Source organism: Ahaetulla prasina, chromosome 1 (genome assembly GCF_028640845.1).
Source record: "Ahaetulla prasina isolate Xishuangbanna chromosome 1, ASM2864084v1, whole genome shotgun sequence".
Taxonomy (NCBI): domain Eukaryota; kingdom Metazoa; phylum Chordata; class Lepidosauria; order Squamata; family Colubridae; genus Ahaetulla; species Ahaetulla prasina.
In genome coordinates, this window is record NC_080539.1 from 339,367,666 (window position 1) to 339,388,871 (window position 21,206).

Here is a 21,206-nt window from a genome sequence, read left to right on the forward strand (position 1 = left end):
ATTACTGTACTTTTGATCAGGCTATTCCAGTTTTAGTTTAATTTTATTTTTAATGAAACAGCTTTCCAAAACAACCAGGGAGTATCTGGTGGGCAATAAGTGTAAAGGTAGTTGGGATGCCAGTAAAAATAATATTAAATCAGAAAATTAGAGCTGGACCATTGGATAAACACATTCCAATGCTTACTGTTAGGAAAAGATTTGAATGAATGTTCAAATGAATGTTCTAGTCGAAAAAAGACAGTTAATTGGTCATTGTCCTGACTAACCTAAAATTAAATATTTCTTAATATTTCTTAGAAATGTTGCTTAACACGTTGGATTTGCTTAAATAGACATATTTCTTTCTCTTTTTCTTCTGCAAAGCCCAGGAATAAAGGTGTTCAAATGGCCATATCCAAGATGAAAAAATTGCAGACTCCCTTGAGAATTGTGCCACGTGGCTTAGACTCAATCATCCAGATTGTGCTAATTGACAATAAAACGGGACACTATGCTGGCACTCATGCTGAACAGCTGGCTAATGACATCCTGAAGGATATAGCAGACCATGGTAACTCTTTCAATTATATTGCTGTAGTATGTGCTTATTCTAGAGGTCCAGCTCCAGGGAGAAAGCAGTGTGCTTTGCCTGTACAAGCATCTTCCTCGAGTAAAAGGACATGGGAGAATGATTTTGCATGCCAAATGTCTTTGCAACGAAAATTAAAGGATCGTATTATCAGACATAGAAAAATTATCTGTCCAAAACCATAAAGAACCACTGGTTGTTAGAATAGGCATTAATGTCTAGATAAAGTGTCTCATCCAACAGCTTCCTCATTGTCTGCTTTGTGACAAGCATATGAGTCAAGTATATATATATATATATATATAGAGGGGAGGGCAGAGGAAGGAGGAGGAGGAGGAGGAGGAGGAGGAGGAGGAGGAGGAGGAGGAGGAGGAGAAATTCCCTGGCTCTGGATGCGCAGAGCTAAATGTGCTAGAAGCCATTAATAAAGCATTAAGACACTGGAAGATTCACTAAATATTATTTCTGTTTGCCCTGCCAGGCTTTCATTAATGTACTGCTAGGAATAATTTAGCTGCTTTGGTAACATGCTTTAAACAAGTGTTTCTCTGTATGTGTGTGAAGATGCTTTTATTTTGTTGTAGCATTTTGTAGTATAATTACAGTCCTTGCTGTAATGCTGTATCTTTTAAAAATGAAATATGCATCATTTTGATATGTGCAACGATTAGAATAGTGACATATAATACTTATGATTATCACCATAACCGATAATGACAGTAGCAATAACAGTGTGTATGTATCTCCTATATCAAAAGTGCCCAACCTTTATAGCTCTAAGGACTGACAGTGGGGGTGGTGGGAGGGGATGGTTTGTGTATGTTCACACCACTTGCGCAAATGGAGCTTCCTGCTCTCAGCCACCCCTTGCACCTGAATTACCAACATGCTACAGATTGGTAGCAGTCCATGGACTGGGGGTTGGGGACCCCTGTCCTAAAGGACTGCTTTATTCCAAATCAGACTTCTTCTTTTTTTGCCTTTAGTCCAATATTGTTTGATCGGAATGAAAGGAAGTTTTCAAAGTCCCAGATCAAGGTCTGTTCTATTATTTGTTACCTAATCTATCCAGCAGCAGATGCCACAGTTTGAATTTGAGTCCCTTTTCCTGCCAGCTGTATACTCTACCACAGTTGTTCCTTCCTGAAACTCTCCTAACATCTTCGAAAAGGTCTCACTATGTATACCGCAGTATTATTTCTACTGTTTTAATTTATAAGTGGTTATCTTATAGTATATTCATTGGCTTTTATAATCCTGTATTTTATACGCTATATAGACTTATATATGTTCCAAAACTATTGGATACAACTGATTTTATTTCTGAATAAACATGGGATTGTTAACAAACCCACAGTGTTTCTTCTTTCCAAATCTGGAAAAAGTGCATTGCAGCAGTAAAAATGGAAACAGAGAAAGATGAAGATGTTGGTTTCTGCTTTTGTTTGCTCTTTTTGGGAATAATTGTTACTTGCTGGTGGCCACAATGCTTTCCGCAATGAGGAAATCAGCTGGAGAAGCATGTTGGAAGAAGAGCTATGTCCTACCTAACAGAAAATGGACTACTTCCTGCCATTATAATATGTAACATTTGATTATTTTCCAGGAAAATTCTTTGGCATTGTGACAGCCAACCTACAAGTAGCCACTGGTAGCAACTGGAGTGCTCAAGGAATCAGGAACCATCTTGGCCCTACGATCACTGGGATTGTCATAGGAATTCTCCTTGTCCTGTTTTTTCTGGGAATTATTCTTCTTCTTTATAAAAATGATGCATTAAGGTAATAGATACATGACATGCAGTAGTATATTTTCTTGGGTAAGTATGGTGTGAATAAATATGTGTAATCATTTTCCTATGTTTAAAAATCCTGAATACAGAACATGATTATTAGAGAAAACCAGACCTGAATACTATCCATTAACATTTTATTTGTTTATTTGTTTGTTTATTAAATGTGTAGGCCACCCATCTCACCATCAAGCAAATCTGGATGGGTTATATAATATCATAAAAGCAATATACACAATTACAATAGAAACATTATAATATCAAGTCTTAAAATTGAAAGTTAGCATTAACCAGAAGTTAAATAAAGAATGAGTGTGTAAGGTGGGATTTTATCTTATTAAACTACTAGCCACCTCTAGAATGGGACACCCCAAGCCAGTTGGCACACCCAAGGTTTTAGACCCTTATCAATGGCCAAGAGGATGGGGATGGATCTCACTTCTAAGAGAATGATGTGCCAAAGGGCAGGATCCATAGCAAAAAAGGCTCTTTTCTTGGGCTTCATCACCTGTAATTTCTTAGCTAATGGAATTGTACCCACAGTCACTCAATCTTGTCAGGGTTCAGTTGAAGCATGTTGTCCCTCTGTCCAGACTCCCCACAGCTTCCAGGCATTGGGAAATAGCATTAATAGATGCACTGCATCTGGGATGGAGATTTAAAGTTGAGTATCATTGATGTACTAATGATACCTCATCCCATGGTGTCAGAAGATCTCACTTTGCAACTTCATGTAAGTGTTAAAACAGAATGGAGAGAGTCCTGAGTCCTATGGCACACCACAAATAAGTGGTGAAGACTGGAACTCTCACTCTTAGGTTTCACTCTGGGTTTATCATCTCCTGAAGCAAAATTCCTTGCAAGTGTTGCCTGGAGTTCTCCAGCTACATCAAAGTAGTGTTTCTCAATTTTACTTAGTATGATACCATCCACCTCAAAAAAGATGACATAAGATAGTTGGTCCATGAAAGTATTTAATGATGCTATACTTCACCTCTATTCAAAGACAAAGTGTCTTTGTCTCTATTCAAAGACAAAGTGGACAAAGTGACAAAATTAGTAAACCAGAGGAATGCTGTCGATATAATTTACTTGGACTTCAGTAAAGCATTTGATAAAGTAGACCATAACCTACTACTAGATAAAGTAGAAAAATGTGGGTTAGACAGCACCACCACCAGATGGATTCGTAACTGGCTGACCAACTGCACTCAACGTGTAGTCCTCAATGGAACTACATCCACATGGAGGGAAATATGCAGTGGAGTACCCCAAGGCTCAGTTTTAGGCCCAGTACTTTTCAACATCTTCATCAATGACTTGGACAAGGGGATAGATGGGGAACTCATCAAATTTGCAGATGACACCAAGCTGGCAGGAATAGCCAACACTCCAGAAGATAGGCTCAAGTTACAGAAGGATCTTGACAGACTTGAACATTGAGCGCTATCTAACAAAATGAAATTCAACAGTGAAAAAAGTAAGGTTCTACATTTAGGCAAAAAAACCAAAATGCACAGGTACCATATATGTGGTACCTTGCTCAATAGTAGTAACTGTGAGAGGGATCTTGTAGTCCTAGTGGACAACCATTTAGATATGAGCCAGCAGTGTGCAGCAGCTGCTAAAAAAGCCAACACAGTTCTGGGCTGCATAAACAGAGGGATAAAATCAAGATCATGTGAAGTGTTAGTGCCACTTTATAATGCCTTGGTAAGGCCACACTTGGAATACTGCATTCAGTTTTGGTCACCGCGATGTAAAAAAGATGCTGAGACTCTAGAAAGAGTGCAGAGAAGAGCAACAAAGATAATTAGGGGACTGCAGACTAAAACATAAGAACGGTTGCAGGAACTCGGTATGTCTAGTTTAATAAAAAGAAGGACTAGGGGAGACATGATAGCAGTGTTCCAATATCTCAGGGGTTGCCACAAAGAAGACGGAGTCAGGCTGTTCTCCAAAGCACCTGAGGGTAGAACAAGAAGCAATGGATGGAAACTGATCAAGCAATGGATGGAAACTGATCAAGGAAAGAAGCAACTTAGAACTAAGGAGAAATTTCCTGACAGTTAGAACAATTAATAAGTGGAACGACTTGCCTGCAGAAGTTGTGAATGCTCCAACACTGGAAATTTTTAAGCAAATGTTGGATAACCATCTGTCTGAGATGGTGTAGGGTTTCCTGCCTGGGCAGGGGATTGGACTAGAAGGCCTCCAAGGTCCCTTCCAACTCTGTTGTTGTTGTTGTTGTTGTTGTTGTTGTTGTTACTATTATTATTATTCAAGCATTCTTTGAAGATTCAGAAATATAGCCTGTTCCCTCACATACATTTATTACATTTTGATTATGGGTCATCAAGAGGCTATTGACTTTTAGCAATCAGATAGATAGATTTTTCTCCATGACAATCTGTCCTTAACTTCATCTTTCAGATTTTCCAGTGGTGACTTTATAACTGAGTCCAGCCATCTTACTGCTTACGGCTTACTCTTCTTTCTCCTTGTACCTTTCCCAATATTAGAGGCCTCTCCAAAGAACTAGGTCTTTGCATAATGTTATTAAGTAGGATAATTTGAGCCTGTCCATTTATGTTTCAAGTGAAGATTTTGAGGTGATATGTTTGATGATCCATTTGTTTGTTTTCTTTGCTGTCCATGATATTCACCAAAGTTCAAAAACATGGACATTCTTCCTTTTTCTGCTTCTTAAAAGTTCAGTTTTCACTTCTGTAGAATGTCATAAGCATACTATGGCTTGAACAATTATGATCGCACAGCATTTGAATATCTTTTCCAGGACCTTCGTAGCTGCTGTACCAAGTGCTAGCCTGCATCATATTTCTTGAATGCTTGTTCCTTTACTATTGCAGCTCTGGCATGGTGTGGCAATGTAACAGGATATCAATTTAGATTGATATCTGTACAGATAGCTGTTTTAACATTAGAAGGCTTACTGCAGAGATCTTGGTGATACGTGAATTGGTATGACTCTCCTGGTTCATGTCACTCTTGTATTTGAGGTAGGCAGATGAAGCATTAATAGGTCTTTTCTCAAGGAACCCTATTAGTAAGCTAAGTACCAGCTGGAACTTGAAACCTGGTCTCCTGCATCAAAGGCTGTGCTCTAACCAGAGGTTTTCCCCCTTTTAAATGACCTATTCTATGTCCTTTTTGAAAATCAAATCCTGAGATGGTACTTTTTACCTTTTTCAAACTGTTCTAGTTTCTTTGTTATGGTAACTGACCAGGATTTTATACTATTTCTGTTAATGTTTATCGGTCCCCAAACCACGGATTAATTATAGAAATAAATAGACTGATTCAACCCACAAAGCACTATGAATAAAAATAGTAATCTTATAGCACTTAAATACTTAAAATAAATTGATTAGATTGTAATACAACTTTGTATGTTTATAAATAATAATAATAATAATAATAATAATAATAATAATAATAATAATAATAATAATAATATATTTATCTAAAAAAAGGATGTTGAGACTCTAGAAAGAGTGCAGAGAAGAGCAACAAAGATGATTAGGGGACTGGAAGAACGGTTGCAAGAATATGAAGAACGGTTGCAAGAACTTGGTATGCCTAGTTTAATGAAAAGAAGGACTAGGGGAGACATGATAGCAGTGTTCCAATATCTCAGGGGTTGCCACAAAGAAGAGAGAGTCAAGCTATTCTCCAAAGCACCTGAGGGTAGAACAAGAAGCAGTGAGTGGAAACTAATCAAGGAGAGATGCAACTTAGAACTAAGGAGAAATTTCCTGACAGTTAGAACAATTAATCAGTGGAACAACTTGCCTGCAGAAGTTGTAAATGCTCCAACACTGGAATTTTTTAAGAAAATGTTAGATAGCCATTTGTCTGAAATAGGGTTTCCTGCCTGGGCAGGGGCTTGGACTGAAGACCTCCAAGGTCCCTTCCAACTCTCTTGTTGTTGTTGTTGTTGTTGTTATTGTTGTTGTTATTATTATTATGTCCTAAAATTAGAAGAGTATTTTCCTGCATAAAGAAATAGCAGCTGAAAGCCCGTCTACAACTCTTCCGAAGATGTCAAAATTCTGGTCTGAGAGTGAAAGGAAAATGAAACAGAACAGATGTAGCTTCTTTTGTAGGTGGAGCTATCAGGGCAGGGCCTAAGTTGATGTAGAAGGGAATTGATGGAATACATGGACTAAAGGCTCAGGTTCCTTCAAGCCATAGGGATAAAAAGAACATTGTTATGCCATCCCTCCAATATCTTGGAGAGCAAGACATTCAGGTGGGATAAGGAGAGACTTTTGCATTGTGTTGGATAACTAATAGTGAATAGGTAATTTGCTAATGTTAATGGTTTTCTTATTTATATACTGCCAGTATTTTTTAAATATCTTTTTACTTATAAAGATATTACAATAACTATAAAAAGTACAATACATACATACTGTTGTGACCCAGGCCCAAATAGGTATTATTAGACTCAATCAGTTCGAAAACAGACTTTATTAGAACAGATGAGAATTAAACTCATTCTCAGCATAGTCCAAACAAATTCAAAACAAATTCTTCATAACACAATTCTTCAGTCTTATCACCAACCTTGGTCTAATTAGGCAAACTGCCAAAGGCTTTTCTTGGCAAAAGTTCAGAAGCAGAAGACACCGACAAGAAATAAATGCAGCAAGACAAGAAATAAGTCTATCAACGTTGTTTTCCGACAAAGAGCCCAAGAGCTGTTGCTGGTCTTTTAAGCCTTATGAGAGGGGCCAATCATCTCTTGGCCCTATTCCCAAGTCGTCCTCTTTGCTTTAACTGCTCTTGCCTTCTGGCAGCTCTTCTCATGTGTGCAACTAGGAACAAGCTCTTCCTGTTCCTCTGCCTCTCCATTGTCAGCCTCTGGAGGTTCCGGAGTCCACACATCACTCCCCAATGGCCCCATCTCTTCCTCCAACACAGAGCCCTCATCTGGGCCTTTCCCAGCCTCCAGGACTGGCCCATGTTCTTCCTCAGCCTCATCGCTGTCCGACTCCGATGCCAGCTCCGCAGGCTGCTGGCGGACCACAACACATACAATATTCACACATATACATATGTTTAAGGGTTAAAAAGGAAGACAAGAAAAGCAAGTCATAAAATCACATATTAATAGTTCTTTAATATTCCTCCCATATTAATCTGACATGAAACAATTATAGTCCCCATGGATAGCATAAGTTAGAAAACCAGACCATATATTTGCAAAGGCTTTAACTGTAGGTTGACTAAAGCACAGTTGAGGAATGTAGATCAATTTCTCAGCTATAGCAATATGCCAAGCATTCTGGTACCAGTGCTCCAATGTCATAATCTTACCTTTCCAGTGTTTAGCTATGGGCATTCTAGCTGAAAGATTCCATCAGGACCATCCCAATTACTAAATGAAGTGCTGAATCTGAAATACAGTAAGGTAATCAGAATAGCATCTTAGGAATCTGAACTGGGAGTTTTATAACATTTGAGACAGAGATTTGGCTTTAAAGAGTTTTATGATATTAGGTTTGGTCAACTTGCTCTTGAATGTGGTCATGGCATGAGTCAATGAAAGACAGCCAATTAATTCAACAATAGAAATGTTTTCTGACTGATGTCACTCTCATCCAGGGGTGAAATGCTCCCAGTTCAGACTGGATTGCCCAATCTGGTAGCGATGGCGGTGGGTGATTCGGAGAACTGGTAGCAAAAATCCCTGCCCGCCCCCAGCTGAGCCGTGCTATCATCAGAGGTTTGAGGGTTTTTTACTTTTAAAAGCATTTTTTCTTCGGTTGAAAAAATGCTTTTAAAAGTAAAAAAAAAAGGCTCTGATGATTGTGCAGGATCGCCAGAACCCTTTAAAGAGTTTTCTATACACTCTTCAGCTAAAGAGGTTGTTAAAAAAATGCTTTTAAAAGGTTCTGGCAATCAGACAACTCAGCTGGGATCATCGGAACCCTTTAAAAGCTTTTTTTCCTCTGGCGATCCCAGCTGAGTTGCCTGATCGGCCGAAGAAGTTGTAGAAAAAATGCTTTTAAAGTAAAAAAAAAAAAAGTTCACCACACCCACCCAGTCACATTACCCCACCACCACCAAGCCACACCCAAAGAACCAGTAGTAACAAATTTTATATTTCATTCCTGCTCTCATCCTAGGATAAAAATTATAAAGAATAATCTAAGAATGGATTCCTTGGGCAAGTAGCACAAAAGGAAGATCGCTGTTACAAGTGTACACTGATTGGATGGATTAAGGAAACTAAACTGCAGAGTAATCATGTGGGATGTCAGAAAAGAAGGGCTGAAAATCTCAGCTAAACTATCTTTTTAAAATATTTGGCTTAATATTGATGCAAAAATACAATATTACATTTTTAGAAGATTTTTTTTTTTTGACTTTTGGAAATTTTTGGAAGAAATCTCAAGAAAATAAATAGAGAATTCCAAACCTAGAAACAAAAATTAGACATCGATCAAGAGTTGCTTTAGAAGCCAGTCAGGTTAAACTAAAACCTTGGAATTGACTTGTAACATAGGCAGCATTAATGAAATAGAAAAATAGATTTGAAGTCATTATGGGATTTAAAACAGCATAAAGAATGGCTTTGAGATGATAATGAGAATGGACCAATTTTCAGTCTTCTCTAACTAGGTGACTTTCAGACAAGTTGGGGCCTAAGCTTTTACAGTTCCTAATCAAAAGATATCCTGGCTAGAGACAAACAATACCAGAACATCTGGAGGTAAAAGGCTCAGGAGAACGGAATAAAGTAATTTACTGGAATGAAGGAAAACCTCAAGGAGCCCCTTCAGACATCATGAGTTTAAATTGCATATTTACATTATTAATATACAGGTAGAAGACATCTAAAATGGACAGCTAACATCAAAAACATCATTAAAAAAGGACAACAAAGAATGTTCTTTCTGCGCCAACTCAGTAAGCTCAAACTGCCCAAGGAGCTGCTGATTCAGTTCTATAGAGGAATTATTGAGTCTGTCATTTGCACCTCTATAACTGTCTGGTTCGGTTCTGCAACCCAACAAGAAAAACACAGACTTCAGAGGATAATTAGAACTGCAGAAAAAATAATTGCTACCAACCTGCCTTCCATTGAGGACCTGTATACTGCACGAATCAAGAAGAGGGCCGTGAAAATATTTACAGACCCCTCGCATCCTGGACATAAACTGTTTCAACTCCTACCCTCAAAACGACGCTATAGAGCACTGCACACCAGAACAACTAGACACAAGAACAGTTTTTTCCCGAAGGCCATCACTCTGCTAAACAAATAATTCTATCAACACTGTCAGACTATTTACTGAATCTGCACTACTATTAATCTTCTCATAGTTCCCATCATCAATCTCTTTCCATTTATGACTGTATGACTATAACTTGTTGCTGGCAATCCTTATGATTTATATTGATATATTGACCATCAATTGTGTTGTAAATGTTGTACCTTGATGAACGTATTTTTTCTTTTATGTACACTGAGAGCATATGCACCAAGACAAATTCCTTGTGTGTCCAATCACACTTGGCCAATAAAAAATTCTATTCTATTCTATTCTATTAGAAGACGGTATACTATAAGCATCATGTAGTGCTGCTATATAAAATGAAATTTCTGTTTACTTTGTTGGCCTTTGTTTGATTTTAAAACAAAAATTATAATTTATAAATTCAGCACATTAATTTTTTATAAACAAAACCTTTCCCTCCCCAAAATAGAGCTCCCAGCAGCTGTTAGTAACAAGAAAAGTGAGATCAAAAGGAAAAAACCTTCATACTCAGCTGGCTCAGCAGTCAAAGCAGCTCATATGCCAAAGGGCCTGTCTGAATAAAAATATCTCTTGCTTGCTGGTACAAGGAGAACTGAGATGGATGGAATTGCCAAACCCATCAGTCAACATTTTGACCAATTCATCCCTCTGAGAAGGAGGAAAGCTTTAGGACCGAATGACTTTTTCCCAGTTAAGCTTAGGATCATACATCTTAAAGGCACTGGATACAACATTTATTTTTTGGGAGCACTTTTGTTTTGTCTAACTCAGTGTTTCTCAACCCTGGCAGCTTTAAATCTGTGGACATCAACTCCCAGAATTCCCCAGCTGGAATGCAAGTTGAGGAATTCTGGGTGTTTGCCCACCTATCGTAAAGCTGCCAAATATTGAGAAGTACTGGACTCAACCAATGGAGGAAAAATAACACCTTCTCAATGTTAATCAGGAGCAATGCTCCATGTATAAATACTGTAAGCTTTGACACTGTGCCATCCTTTGGGAACATGATTCTTCTTCCCAGCAGTCTACCAAACATCTGGCTTCCTAGCTCATTCCAGGACAAAATAGAAGCCTACAAGAAAAATCCATAGTGTTACTACACACAGAATAAGAGCTAGGACATCTAACTTCTTGGTATAATGTGAGAAGTAGTAACATCTGCACTGAAATTCCATGCCTTGGCACACCATTATTTTCATGGGGGTTCACATTTGGAGATCCAAGGGAGTATTGGTCTGGTTGCCTAGGAAACAGAGATGTTCCTTCTCCTCATCCCCATCCCCCAATTGGCAGCCACACTGAGAAAAACAACAATACCCTCCATGAAGGGTGGAAATCGGAGGGGGGGAGTGGTTCGTGGTGCTTTTAGTAAAACCCCTGAGACTGCCAAGATCAAATTGCACGAAAATATGGTTCAGTATAATAACAGATACATTAAAAAAAAAGCCAATGTGATCTAACACTTGGTTTTATTTAATAATATGAAAATTTGTCTCCTGCCTGTCTAAATGCACATGCAAGATAGCCAACAGCATTTATATCAGTACAAAATTAAAATAACCTAGACCAAATGATTTTAGCCATCTTCTAAAAACAAATACCAATAAAACACTGAAAAGAATAAGTAACAAGAGCGGGCATGGAAAATAGATAACATCTTCAAGTCAAACCGCTCCTGGGGAAAAATGCCTTTCTAAAGAGGAAAGCTTTGAGCAAATAATCTGGATGCCCATAAGCAATATTATGACTCTGGAGACGAGCCTCCTTGGAATACTTTCCACAGCTCAGAACAAAAAAATTAAATTCTGCAAATATGCATGGGCATGATTTGTAGCTCCCTCTGCTACCAGAAGGACATGTCAAAAAGTCACTTGCTTCTTCCTTCATATATTAAGAAGAAATAGCTCAGCAAGACATGGGGAATAGATATATGTATAGGAATTTGAAGAGAGCAGCTCTTCTGAGAGCTAAATTTCAGAATCCCATTTGAAACGGAACCATTACAAACAGATGGTTGTGATTACATCTGTTTCATGTGGTGCCTGTTATAAATATGAGGGCTGTGCTAATCCATCACAAGAGGGTTTGAAATATGCAGAAATAGCTCCTTTTTTTGAATGCAGAGAGAGCCAGGAGCAGCTTCCTGAACAGCCGCACAAACTTATAATGAGAATCTAAAGATGGGATCAAATTTATTATGCATCTTGCAGGGTGACTGAGGTCATCTTAAAAGGAATAACAGTGATTCGATGCAGCTGTAGGGAATAAAAGGAGTTCAGCTTCTTATATCACCATCAAACATGATTTTCTGAGGATTTCTGCCCAGGCTCTGTCCCTGCCCCACCCCCCAGGTGAGGAGGTTAACAACCAAAGAGACAACCTCTTAATTACACCGCCACATTGATAGACTATTTTGTGTGGCTGTTGTGAATCTTCATTTGCTCAGCTGTTTAATGACTGACATTTTTGATGGGTGATTGTGATGGGGAGGAGGAAATAATTTAGTCACAGACCAAAGTAAACAAAAAAGCAACATTCAAATACCTGAGTTGAAAAAAAGGCTTATTCACACTAGGAGTTACATGTATTGGTATATTGTCTTCTCACTTTCTTGCTTTATGATCCTGGTTATTTAATAAGAAACACCCAATTGCCTGTTGAGATCAGGGCTGATAATTTGTGATTAGAAGAATGATTAAGTCTGTCATCCAAGAATGATAGATAGGACTCATTTATATACACATGTATTCTGGATAGGAGATATTGAATCTTCTGGTCAACAGAATTGAGGGCAAAGCATTTATATATTCCCTTCTGGGTGAGGGTACAAGGATAAAAGTATTTGGGATTGGTAAAAGGTAGATGAATTCCTTCTGAGGCATTAAATTGCTTTGTGCATTAAGGTTAAAAATATGCTCTGCTTAATCTTGCTCCAAGCTTTGTCACTTCTCCTTGTTCTTTACTTGTGTGATTTATTGCAAAAAGTATATGTATAAATGCAAAAATAAATGAATAAACAAATCTGCAATGTTTCCATTGACTGCTTTATAGACAGCCATTATAATTGTTACCTCAGGGACAACCCAATTATAATGCCTTGGATAAAGAACAATATGGAACTACCATTCAATTCTAGTTCCAAAAGTTATCGGGAAATTGATACTGATAGGCCTGCATATTCCACAGCTTTGGAGATGGCAGGCTAAATAAATTTGTTTGTTAGTTTAGGCAATGTATATATGGCCACTCAAGGGAAATTGAATGGCTAACTTAGAATTAAAAACACAAAACAAAACAACCAAACAGCATAAACATCATAGAAATGCACTGCCATTCAACACAACCAAGGCCATATCACAGCATGTTCTCATTCGAAAATCATTTCCCAGATGGGCTCCTCCAATAGCATAGCCAAGTGACTGGAGGAAAAAACCAGGTTTTGAAAGCCAACTTTATCTGTTCAAAAAGACATGCTGTGTATGACCAAAAAAGGCACACCTACAGTGTCCCATTAAGTGATGTTGTTTCATGGCTTCTATCCAAAACATGCCATTTCCCAGGGGATGAAGTAGTCAAATCAAAGAGAGGCTATTTGCAAAAAGTTATGGTCATAAGGAAAACAATATACTATCAAATCAGCTATGTCTCTCACATGTCAATTTCACTGTGTCTTGGAAACCTATTACTAGTCTTTTCCTTTCCCCTAAATGGGTGTGTTTGAGCAATCACTCAGTATCTTTATATAGTTGAAGATATGTTCTTATTAATCCAGCCTAAACTGCAGCTCTGAAGTAAATTTAGATCACAGTGACATCAATTCTTGTGCAGCATAAATGTCCTGAAAATACCAAAGTATACTTTGGGAGTTTATTTTACTTTTCTTGTATATTATTATCTTAGCTCACACAAAGACTGCTGATATGAGGTGGGTTTTCTTTTTGGCCAGTTTTCACTGATGGTACACAGATTTTAAGTTCTGATAATTTACTAAATTCAGTGGACTTCAGTGACGCTTCTTAAGAAATCAAATATAATTGTCTTTGTTAATGTTCTGTCATTTCTATTTTCACAGATCGGTTTCCTCTCTGAATCTTTCCTCTTTGTGGAAACAAAAAAGGGGTCAAGAAGGTTTCGGTGGGACAATTGTAGAAGGGTTTGATAATCCCATGTTTGACACACCTTGTAACCCAAGTGTAAGGGCTCAATTTTCTATATATTTATGTATGTATGAACAATGCACCTCCATCAATGTGACAGGGACTTCCAGAGCTAAAAAACAACAACACCCCATCTGCATTATCCTGCTGTATTTCCACTGACAACGCTAAATGTGGGTGATCAACATTTTTTCCAATTTTATTTTGCTCTGAAAGTTTCCCTCTGGCACTGAAATCAGTGGGAGAAAAAACATATGCAGTATACAAATGCAAAGGTTGGAATACATTCCCATTCGATCTATGCCAATCCATCCAATATACCTTCATAAGCATCATATTTCAAAGTAACAAAAGCCTCAGAGGTGTATCTGTAGGAATGGGATAAGGGCATCAAATATGAAATCCCTTCTTGGAATAGGGTGCCAAAATTACCTAGTTGTTCCTGGGCCCAACTCCCTCCGCAATTTTAAAATATTTGTAAATTATCATTTAAGGTAAAAAGCCTCTGAAGCAGAGGTGGGTTTCAGCAGGTTCTGACCAGTTCTAGAGAACTGGTAGTGGAAATTTTGAGGAGTTCGGAGAACCGGTAGTAAAAATTCTGACTGGCCCCACCCTTTTTCTCTTATTCTCTGCCTTCCAAGTCCCAGCTGATTGAGAGGAAATGGGGATTTTGAAGTAACCTTCCCCTGCCACGCCCACCAAGCCACACCTACCAAGCCACACCCACAGAACCAGTAGTAAAAAAAATTGAAACCCACCACTGCTCTGAAGTTAATAATTATTGTTGCTATTTAATTAATAAAAAAAGGAAAGAAAAAAGAGCAGAATACAAAAATAATAGTGATACAAACATTATTAAAAACAAAAGTTTTTAATATAACAAAATGGAAAATACAACAAAAATGATATGTCATTATAATGATAAACAGTTACAATTCTATATATACTTGTCTAATACAAATATTGGTCAAAACATATACATTTCTGATACATCTATAGAGCTATTTTTAACCTACTGTATATTTTGTATAAATGAGTTCCATATTTCATTATACCTGTGCATAAAAATCCACATCTATAGGCAATCCACTCATGGATTATAAGTGCAATAGGTCTTCAATCCATTGAGTGAAAGGAGCCATACATTTATCTTTCTAATGCTCCAATACTCTTTTGGCATAGTAAGGGGAAAGAGAATCTATTCATGTGGTTTGTTCCATTTAGTAGGTATGTAGTTCAAGAGGATATTATCCTCTGAGAAGTTTAGCTTTTCTTTGACAATTGTATCTATAAAGTCCACTACTTTAAAACTGAAGATGATTGTGGATTTTTTTTTAATTTTAAGAAAGTTGATTTTAATAATAAAAGAGAGTATTTGTAGCTCAGGGTTGAACTGATCCTTGGTGCTCTCTGAGCACGGTTGTTTTCTTGCAGACATTTCATTACCAAACTAGGTAACATCATCAGTGCTAGTAGGGAGTGGGGTTTGCTCTCGTTTTATATCCTAGCAGCATGGCCTGTACAGAGAGCAAACCCCCACTTTCTACCAGCACTGGTGTGGCCCCTCTTCCTGTGTCCCAAACAATAAGTTAAGGTTGGACAAGAATGGTAAGAACAAAAAAAAGAACATCTTCAGATGTGTTCAAAATAAAAACTAGATCAAAATACCATAAAGCTGCAAAACATTAATGAATAATAAAGAAAAATAGAACAACTCAATTCACCTTTTGACTTAGTCTTTTCTGAAAAAATGATGTGAGTTCCAATAAGCAATTCTGAAGAGCAGGATGAAATGGCAAGATGGAAACTTAACTTTGATAGAAACATGGTCAGTGAATATGTTACTTTGAATAAGTTTCAAAGTCAGACAAACTGCATACTAAGGTACTGAAAATTCATGCAGGTGATCTACCAAACCTTTATGTATTATTTGAGAGAAATCCTGGAAAAATGATGAATGATGAATCTTCAGAAAAAGGAAAAATAAGAATCCATTCTGTCAGTTCTACAATTTAAAAATATTGAGTTGTACACAACTTGAAACAAGGTGCTAAATACCAGATGTCAGGTTATTGTATGTATTTCTCCAGAACAAGTCTTCCAAAACTAATCTTATCTCATGCTTTGATCAGGTAACTTTCTTGGTAGAGTGTGAAATGCTGTGAGCATAATATATCTTGATTTGAACAAAGCATTTGACAAATGACAGCCATGACATTCCAATTAGTAAGTTAGTTAAATGTGGGGTGGATGGCATAATAATCATATAAGCACATAGTTGGATCAAAATGGCTCAAAGAATATTTATCAACATTAAACTAGAAGGGATATCTTAAATGGACTGCCACAACATTTGGCTCTGCATGTTATATATTAATGGCTTCTATCTGGAGGGAATGCTTTACAAATTTGCAGATGACACAAGATTGGGCAGGTTAGTTAATACCATAGAAAATGGGAATATAATTTAAATGTGAGTAAGTAGCTGGAAAAAAAGGCTAAGTAGTATCAATATCGCACGAAATAATTATTCACTTAATTCTGGGCAGTACATCTTAAGAAGGATTCAGACAAACTGACACAAGTGCAAAGAAGAAAGAGAGACCAGGAAACTATAAATTAAGCTGTCTGCAAAGATTCAAGGACATTGTTAGGCTTCAGAAGATGGGGCTGATATGCTAGAACTCTTCAAATTCTGAAAAAAATGTGACATAGAAGTAGGTGAAGAATTATTTTCAGAGTGCAGGACATTAAATAACAGGTTGATGTTATAGAAAGGTAGAGTTTGATTGATATCAAAGAAGTTTGTCAATGGAACAAATTGTCCATATAGTGATAGGTTCCATGTCACTAATGTGTTTGAACAAGGCAAAACAGCCATTCTTAAATCTGGATTCCTGCACTGACTAGGTGATTGGACTTGATGGCCTAAGTAGACCTTTACAATTAGCTAATAAGTGAGAATTGAGTACATGGGGTGAGAATCGGTGGGTAGGGAAGTTACCCATTACTCCATTGTAATCCTAATCTGGTTCAAACCTCCAAACAACAACAAAAAGAAAACACCTCAACCCACCTTTAAAAGTATTATATCTTAGCCTATTTGGTTGTTTGTTACCTAGCGTACACTTCTGTAAAAATAAAGAAGAGATTTTGTCACCCAAGCAACTTTGCCTCTATATTATGCATTTATAAAATGTGTTTAAATATAAAGTTCAAGTTTTCTGAATGCAGAAATGACATCATGTGCACAGCAAATGAACAACGTAAGCGTTACAGGTAGACCTTGAATTATGACCATAACTGAGCATAACATTCAGCTGTAAGTCCTGATGGTCATAATGGGATAACCTACATGACCAGACTTGATTTTATAACCTTTTTCATGGTAGTCATTAAGGAACACAGTGATGATTAAAGGAATATAGCAGGGTTAAGCGAATGCAATAGTTGTTAAGTAGACATGGTGGTTATTAAGTGAACTATCTGTGGTTGGGGTGATTTTTGTTGGAAACCAAAAGTAAATGTTGGTTTCTGGAAAAATTGTAAATTGCAGTCATATGACCAGGGGCTCTGCATGCAGCCACAAATGCAGGCCAGTTGCTGAGCCCCCAAAATGTGGTCATGTGTCTGCAGGGATGTGTGATGTCAGAACTTTGAAGCCAGGTCATAAGTAGCATTTTAGCATCCTTGTTGTAAATGAAGGACTACCTTTACTTTGTCAACTATAAATACTGGACTAATAGCATGAATTCATCATACCTTACAAGAGCTCTTTTCTGTTCAAAGCATTTAGGTCCCCAAATTAGTTTTCAGGAATTGCGTTAACATGTGCATTTTCTCTCTTTTTTCTTCTAGGTTTTAGCCAATAGACATTCTGTGGAAGAAACTCAAGAGGAGATGGCAAACAGAAATAGCAGACTTTATTACATTAACCCTTTATATGATGAAATAGAACTTAATGTTTAAGTCATGCGTTGCAAGCAGTCAAAAGACTCAGTCATTGATTATTCTTAGACGCATATTTCATTTGTGCAGTTGTGTTCATTATACCAAGATCAGTGTGATATGGCCTGAATTAAATTGTGGGCAATAAACTAATGAATGGAACTCATCATAAGGAAATTTATTTCTAATCATTTATAGTTGTATTCCCTCATTTGGTGTCCTCCGTATCCTGTGAAATTGCAACCCTTTTCAAGCAACATTTTCCAATGACTCTGAAAAATTGGGTGGGGGGAACACTGATTTACAGAAATATTCATCAGATTTCTACAAGAAATCCCTGGCATAATTAAACAGAGTTATAGCACATTGTATATTCATTCCCAGTTCTTCCATGAAGATATTGCAATCTAGTCAAACTTTATGATCTTTGCCTCATTTAAGAAATCCTCTGCAAGTGAAGCAATCAGACCTTTACTGGGTTTAAGGTGTTAATGCTGTTAGAGTCTGCTGGCCACAAGAAAAAGAAATGGAGTTCTGAGTATAGAAATATCTCCTTAAACCAAATGGAACACATTTAAGAAGTAATAACTTCATAATGAATTAATAATTACATCTCTACAGAAATAGAGCACAACAACGATGAAAACTGCCTGGAATCAGGGGTGAAATCCAGCAGGTTCTGACAGGTTCTGGAGAACTGGTAGCAAAAATTTTGAGTAGTTCGGAGAACCAGAAAATGCCACCTCTGGCTGGCCCCAGAGTGAGGTGGGAATGCAGATGTTGCAATATCCTTCCCCTGGAGTGGGGTGGGAATGGAGATTTTGCAGTATCCTTCCCCTGGAGTGGGGTGGGAATGGAGATTTTGCAGTATCCTTCCCCTGCCACGCTCACCAAGACACACCACGCCCACCAAGCTACGCCCACAGAACCCATAGTAAAAAAAATTGAATTTCACCACTGTCTGGAATGCATTTAGGTCAATGTAAAAGGGGGAAAATGACATTGCCATAGGTGTATATTATAGGCCACTCAACCAAACAGAGGAAATAGATGAACTTTTTGCTAGTCAGTTAACTAAAGTATGTTGGAAGCAAACCACAATAGTAATGGGGGATTTTAACTGCCCTGACATCAACGGGGAGGCAAATTGCACCAAGTGGAAGATCAAACAAGTTCTTGACAAACTTAGAAACTTTGTTTCTGAAAAAGTAGAGAATGGAACAAGGGCATCAACCATATTGGACTTAATTCTCACTAACAGAGATGAAATGATAGAAGGTGTTGAAACTACAGGAACCTTGGGGGGGATCATGCAATGTTGGAATTCAACATTATGGAAGCACAAGCAATAAAACAAAGTCAAACTAGAGTCTTGGACTTTAAGAGAACTAATTTCAATAAACTTAGAGAGAGCTTGAGAAGGATTCCATGGATGACAATCCTCAAGGGGAAAACAACTCAAGAAACTTGGGAAATTTTGAAAAGTGAGATTATAAAAGCCCAATCTAGCACAACATCAAGGAAGAAGAAAAATAACAGCTCTCAAAAGAAACCAGCATGGTTGCATAAAGAACTCTCTGACAAATTGAATGACAAAAAGAACAAGTATAAAAAGTGGAAAGGGGGACACATAACTAAGGCAGAATATCAGCAAATAGTCTGAGTCTGCAAATTGAAGTGAGGAAAGCTAAGGCTCACAATGAACAAAGGCTTCTGATAAAAGTAAAAAATAACACACAAAAAAAGCTTTTTCCAATATGTTAAAAACAAGAAACAAGTCAAGGAAACAATTGGCCCATGCTGGGAGAAAGTAGCAAGAAGGTGACAAGCAACAGGGAGCTTGCAGAACTACTTAACTTGTTTTTTGCATGTGTCTTTACACAAAGGGAAAAAACAATCCAACCTATCAAAAACAGCACCACAAAAAACAGATTAGAAACACAAGTTAAAATAGGGAAGAAAATGGTAAGTGAACACCTGTCTACCCTAGACGAGTTCAAATCACCAGGACCGGATGGATTACACCCCAAGGCTCTGAAGGAACTGGCAGACGTGATCTCAGAACCACTGAACTATAACTTTCAAGATCCTGGAGCACTGGGGAACTACCAGAGGTCTAGAAAAGAGCTGATGTAGTTCCCATATTCAAAAAAGGAAAAAAAATATCCGGTATATCCAGGAAACTACAGACCCATCAGCCTGACCTGAATACCCGGGAAGATTCTCAAAAAGATAATCAAGCAACAAATCAAACCTAGAAGCACACAAAGTAATAACCAAAAGCCAACATGGTTTGTCAAAAACAGATCATGCCAGACTAATCTTATTGCAATCTTTGACAAAGTGACAAAATTAGTGGACCAGAAGAAAGCTGTTGATATAATTACTTGGACTTCAGTAAGGCATTTGACAAAGTCGCTTATAACCTACTACTTGATAAAATAGAAAAATGTGGGTTAGACAGCATCACCACTAGTTGGATTCGTAACTGGCTGAGCAACCACACTCAACGTGTAGTCCTCAATGGAACTGCATCTACATGTATGCAATGGGGTACCCCAGGGCTCTGTTTTAGGCCCAGTACTCTTCAACATATTCATCAATGATTTGGACGAGGGGATAGATGGGGAACTTGTCAAATTTGCAGACAACACCAAGCTAAGCAGGAATAGCCAAGACTCTGGAAGAAAGGCTTAAGATACATAAGGATCTTGATAGACTTGAACATTCGGGGCTATCTAACAAAATGAAATTCAGTGGTGCAGAAAGTAAGGTTCTACATTTAGGCAAGAAAAACAAAATGCACAGGTACAGTATATGTGGTACTTTGCTCAATAGTGGTGACTGTGAGAGGGATCTTGGAGTCCTAGTGGACAATCACTTAAATATGAACCAGCAATGTGCTGCAGTTGCCAAAAAAGCCAACATGGTTCTAGGCTGCATAAACAAAGGGATAGAATCAAGATCACATGAAGTGCTAATACCACTTTATAATGCCTTGGTAAGGCCACACTTTGAATACTGCATCCCATTTTGGTCACCACGATGTAAAAAAGATGTTGAGTTTCTAGAACAGCGGTCACCAACCGGTGGTCCATGACAAAATTTTGGTGGTCCATGAAATGATCTTCGTATTTTTGCCAGTCCACCCTGGTGGAGGAGCTGCGGCGCAAGCGGACCGAAGCAGCGATTGCAATGGCTGGAAGCTGTGGGAGCGAAGCACTACTTGCATTTGCGCAGCATGAGCATTTGGCTTCGGTATATTTGCCCAGCCAGTGGCGCAAAGCAGCCCTCATCTCCTGCTGCTTGGGACTCGGAGTGGTAAATGGTGACTGGTCTGGGGAGCAGCCGGATTTTGCTGTCTATTGTGGACGCCAGATCGGCCCCCTGCAAGCGCTTGTCTCTCGAGGAGCGCTTGCTGAAGCAGTGTGGGAAACTGAGATCCA

General features: G+C 38.0%; 1 protein-coding gene across 1 annotated transcript in view; it reads left to right on the forward strand.

The window, feature by feature from the left end:
• AMN (amnion associated transmembrane protein) overlaps positions 1-17,781 on the forward strand; it is a 102,456-nt gene extending 84,675 nt beyond the window's left edge. Inside the window, exons 9-12 of the mRNA XM_058162667.1 lie at positions 367-553; positions 2,178-2,352; positions 13,728-13,848; positions 17,671-17,781. Of these exons, the coding sequence (XP_058018650.1) occupies positions 367-553; positions 2,178-2,352; positions 13,728-13,848; positions 17,671-17,781 (594 nt within the window). The remainder of the gene's footprint in view (positions 1-366; positions 554-2,177; positions 2,353-13,727; positions 13,849-17,670) is intronic.
• The last annotated feature ends 3,425 nt before the right edge of the window (positions 17,782-21,206 follow it).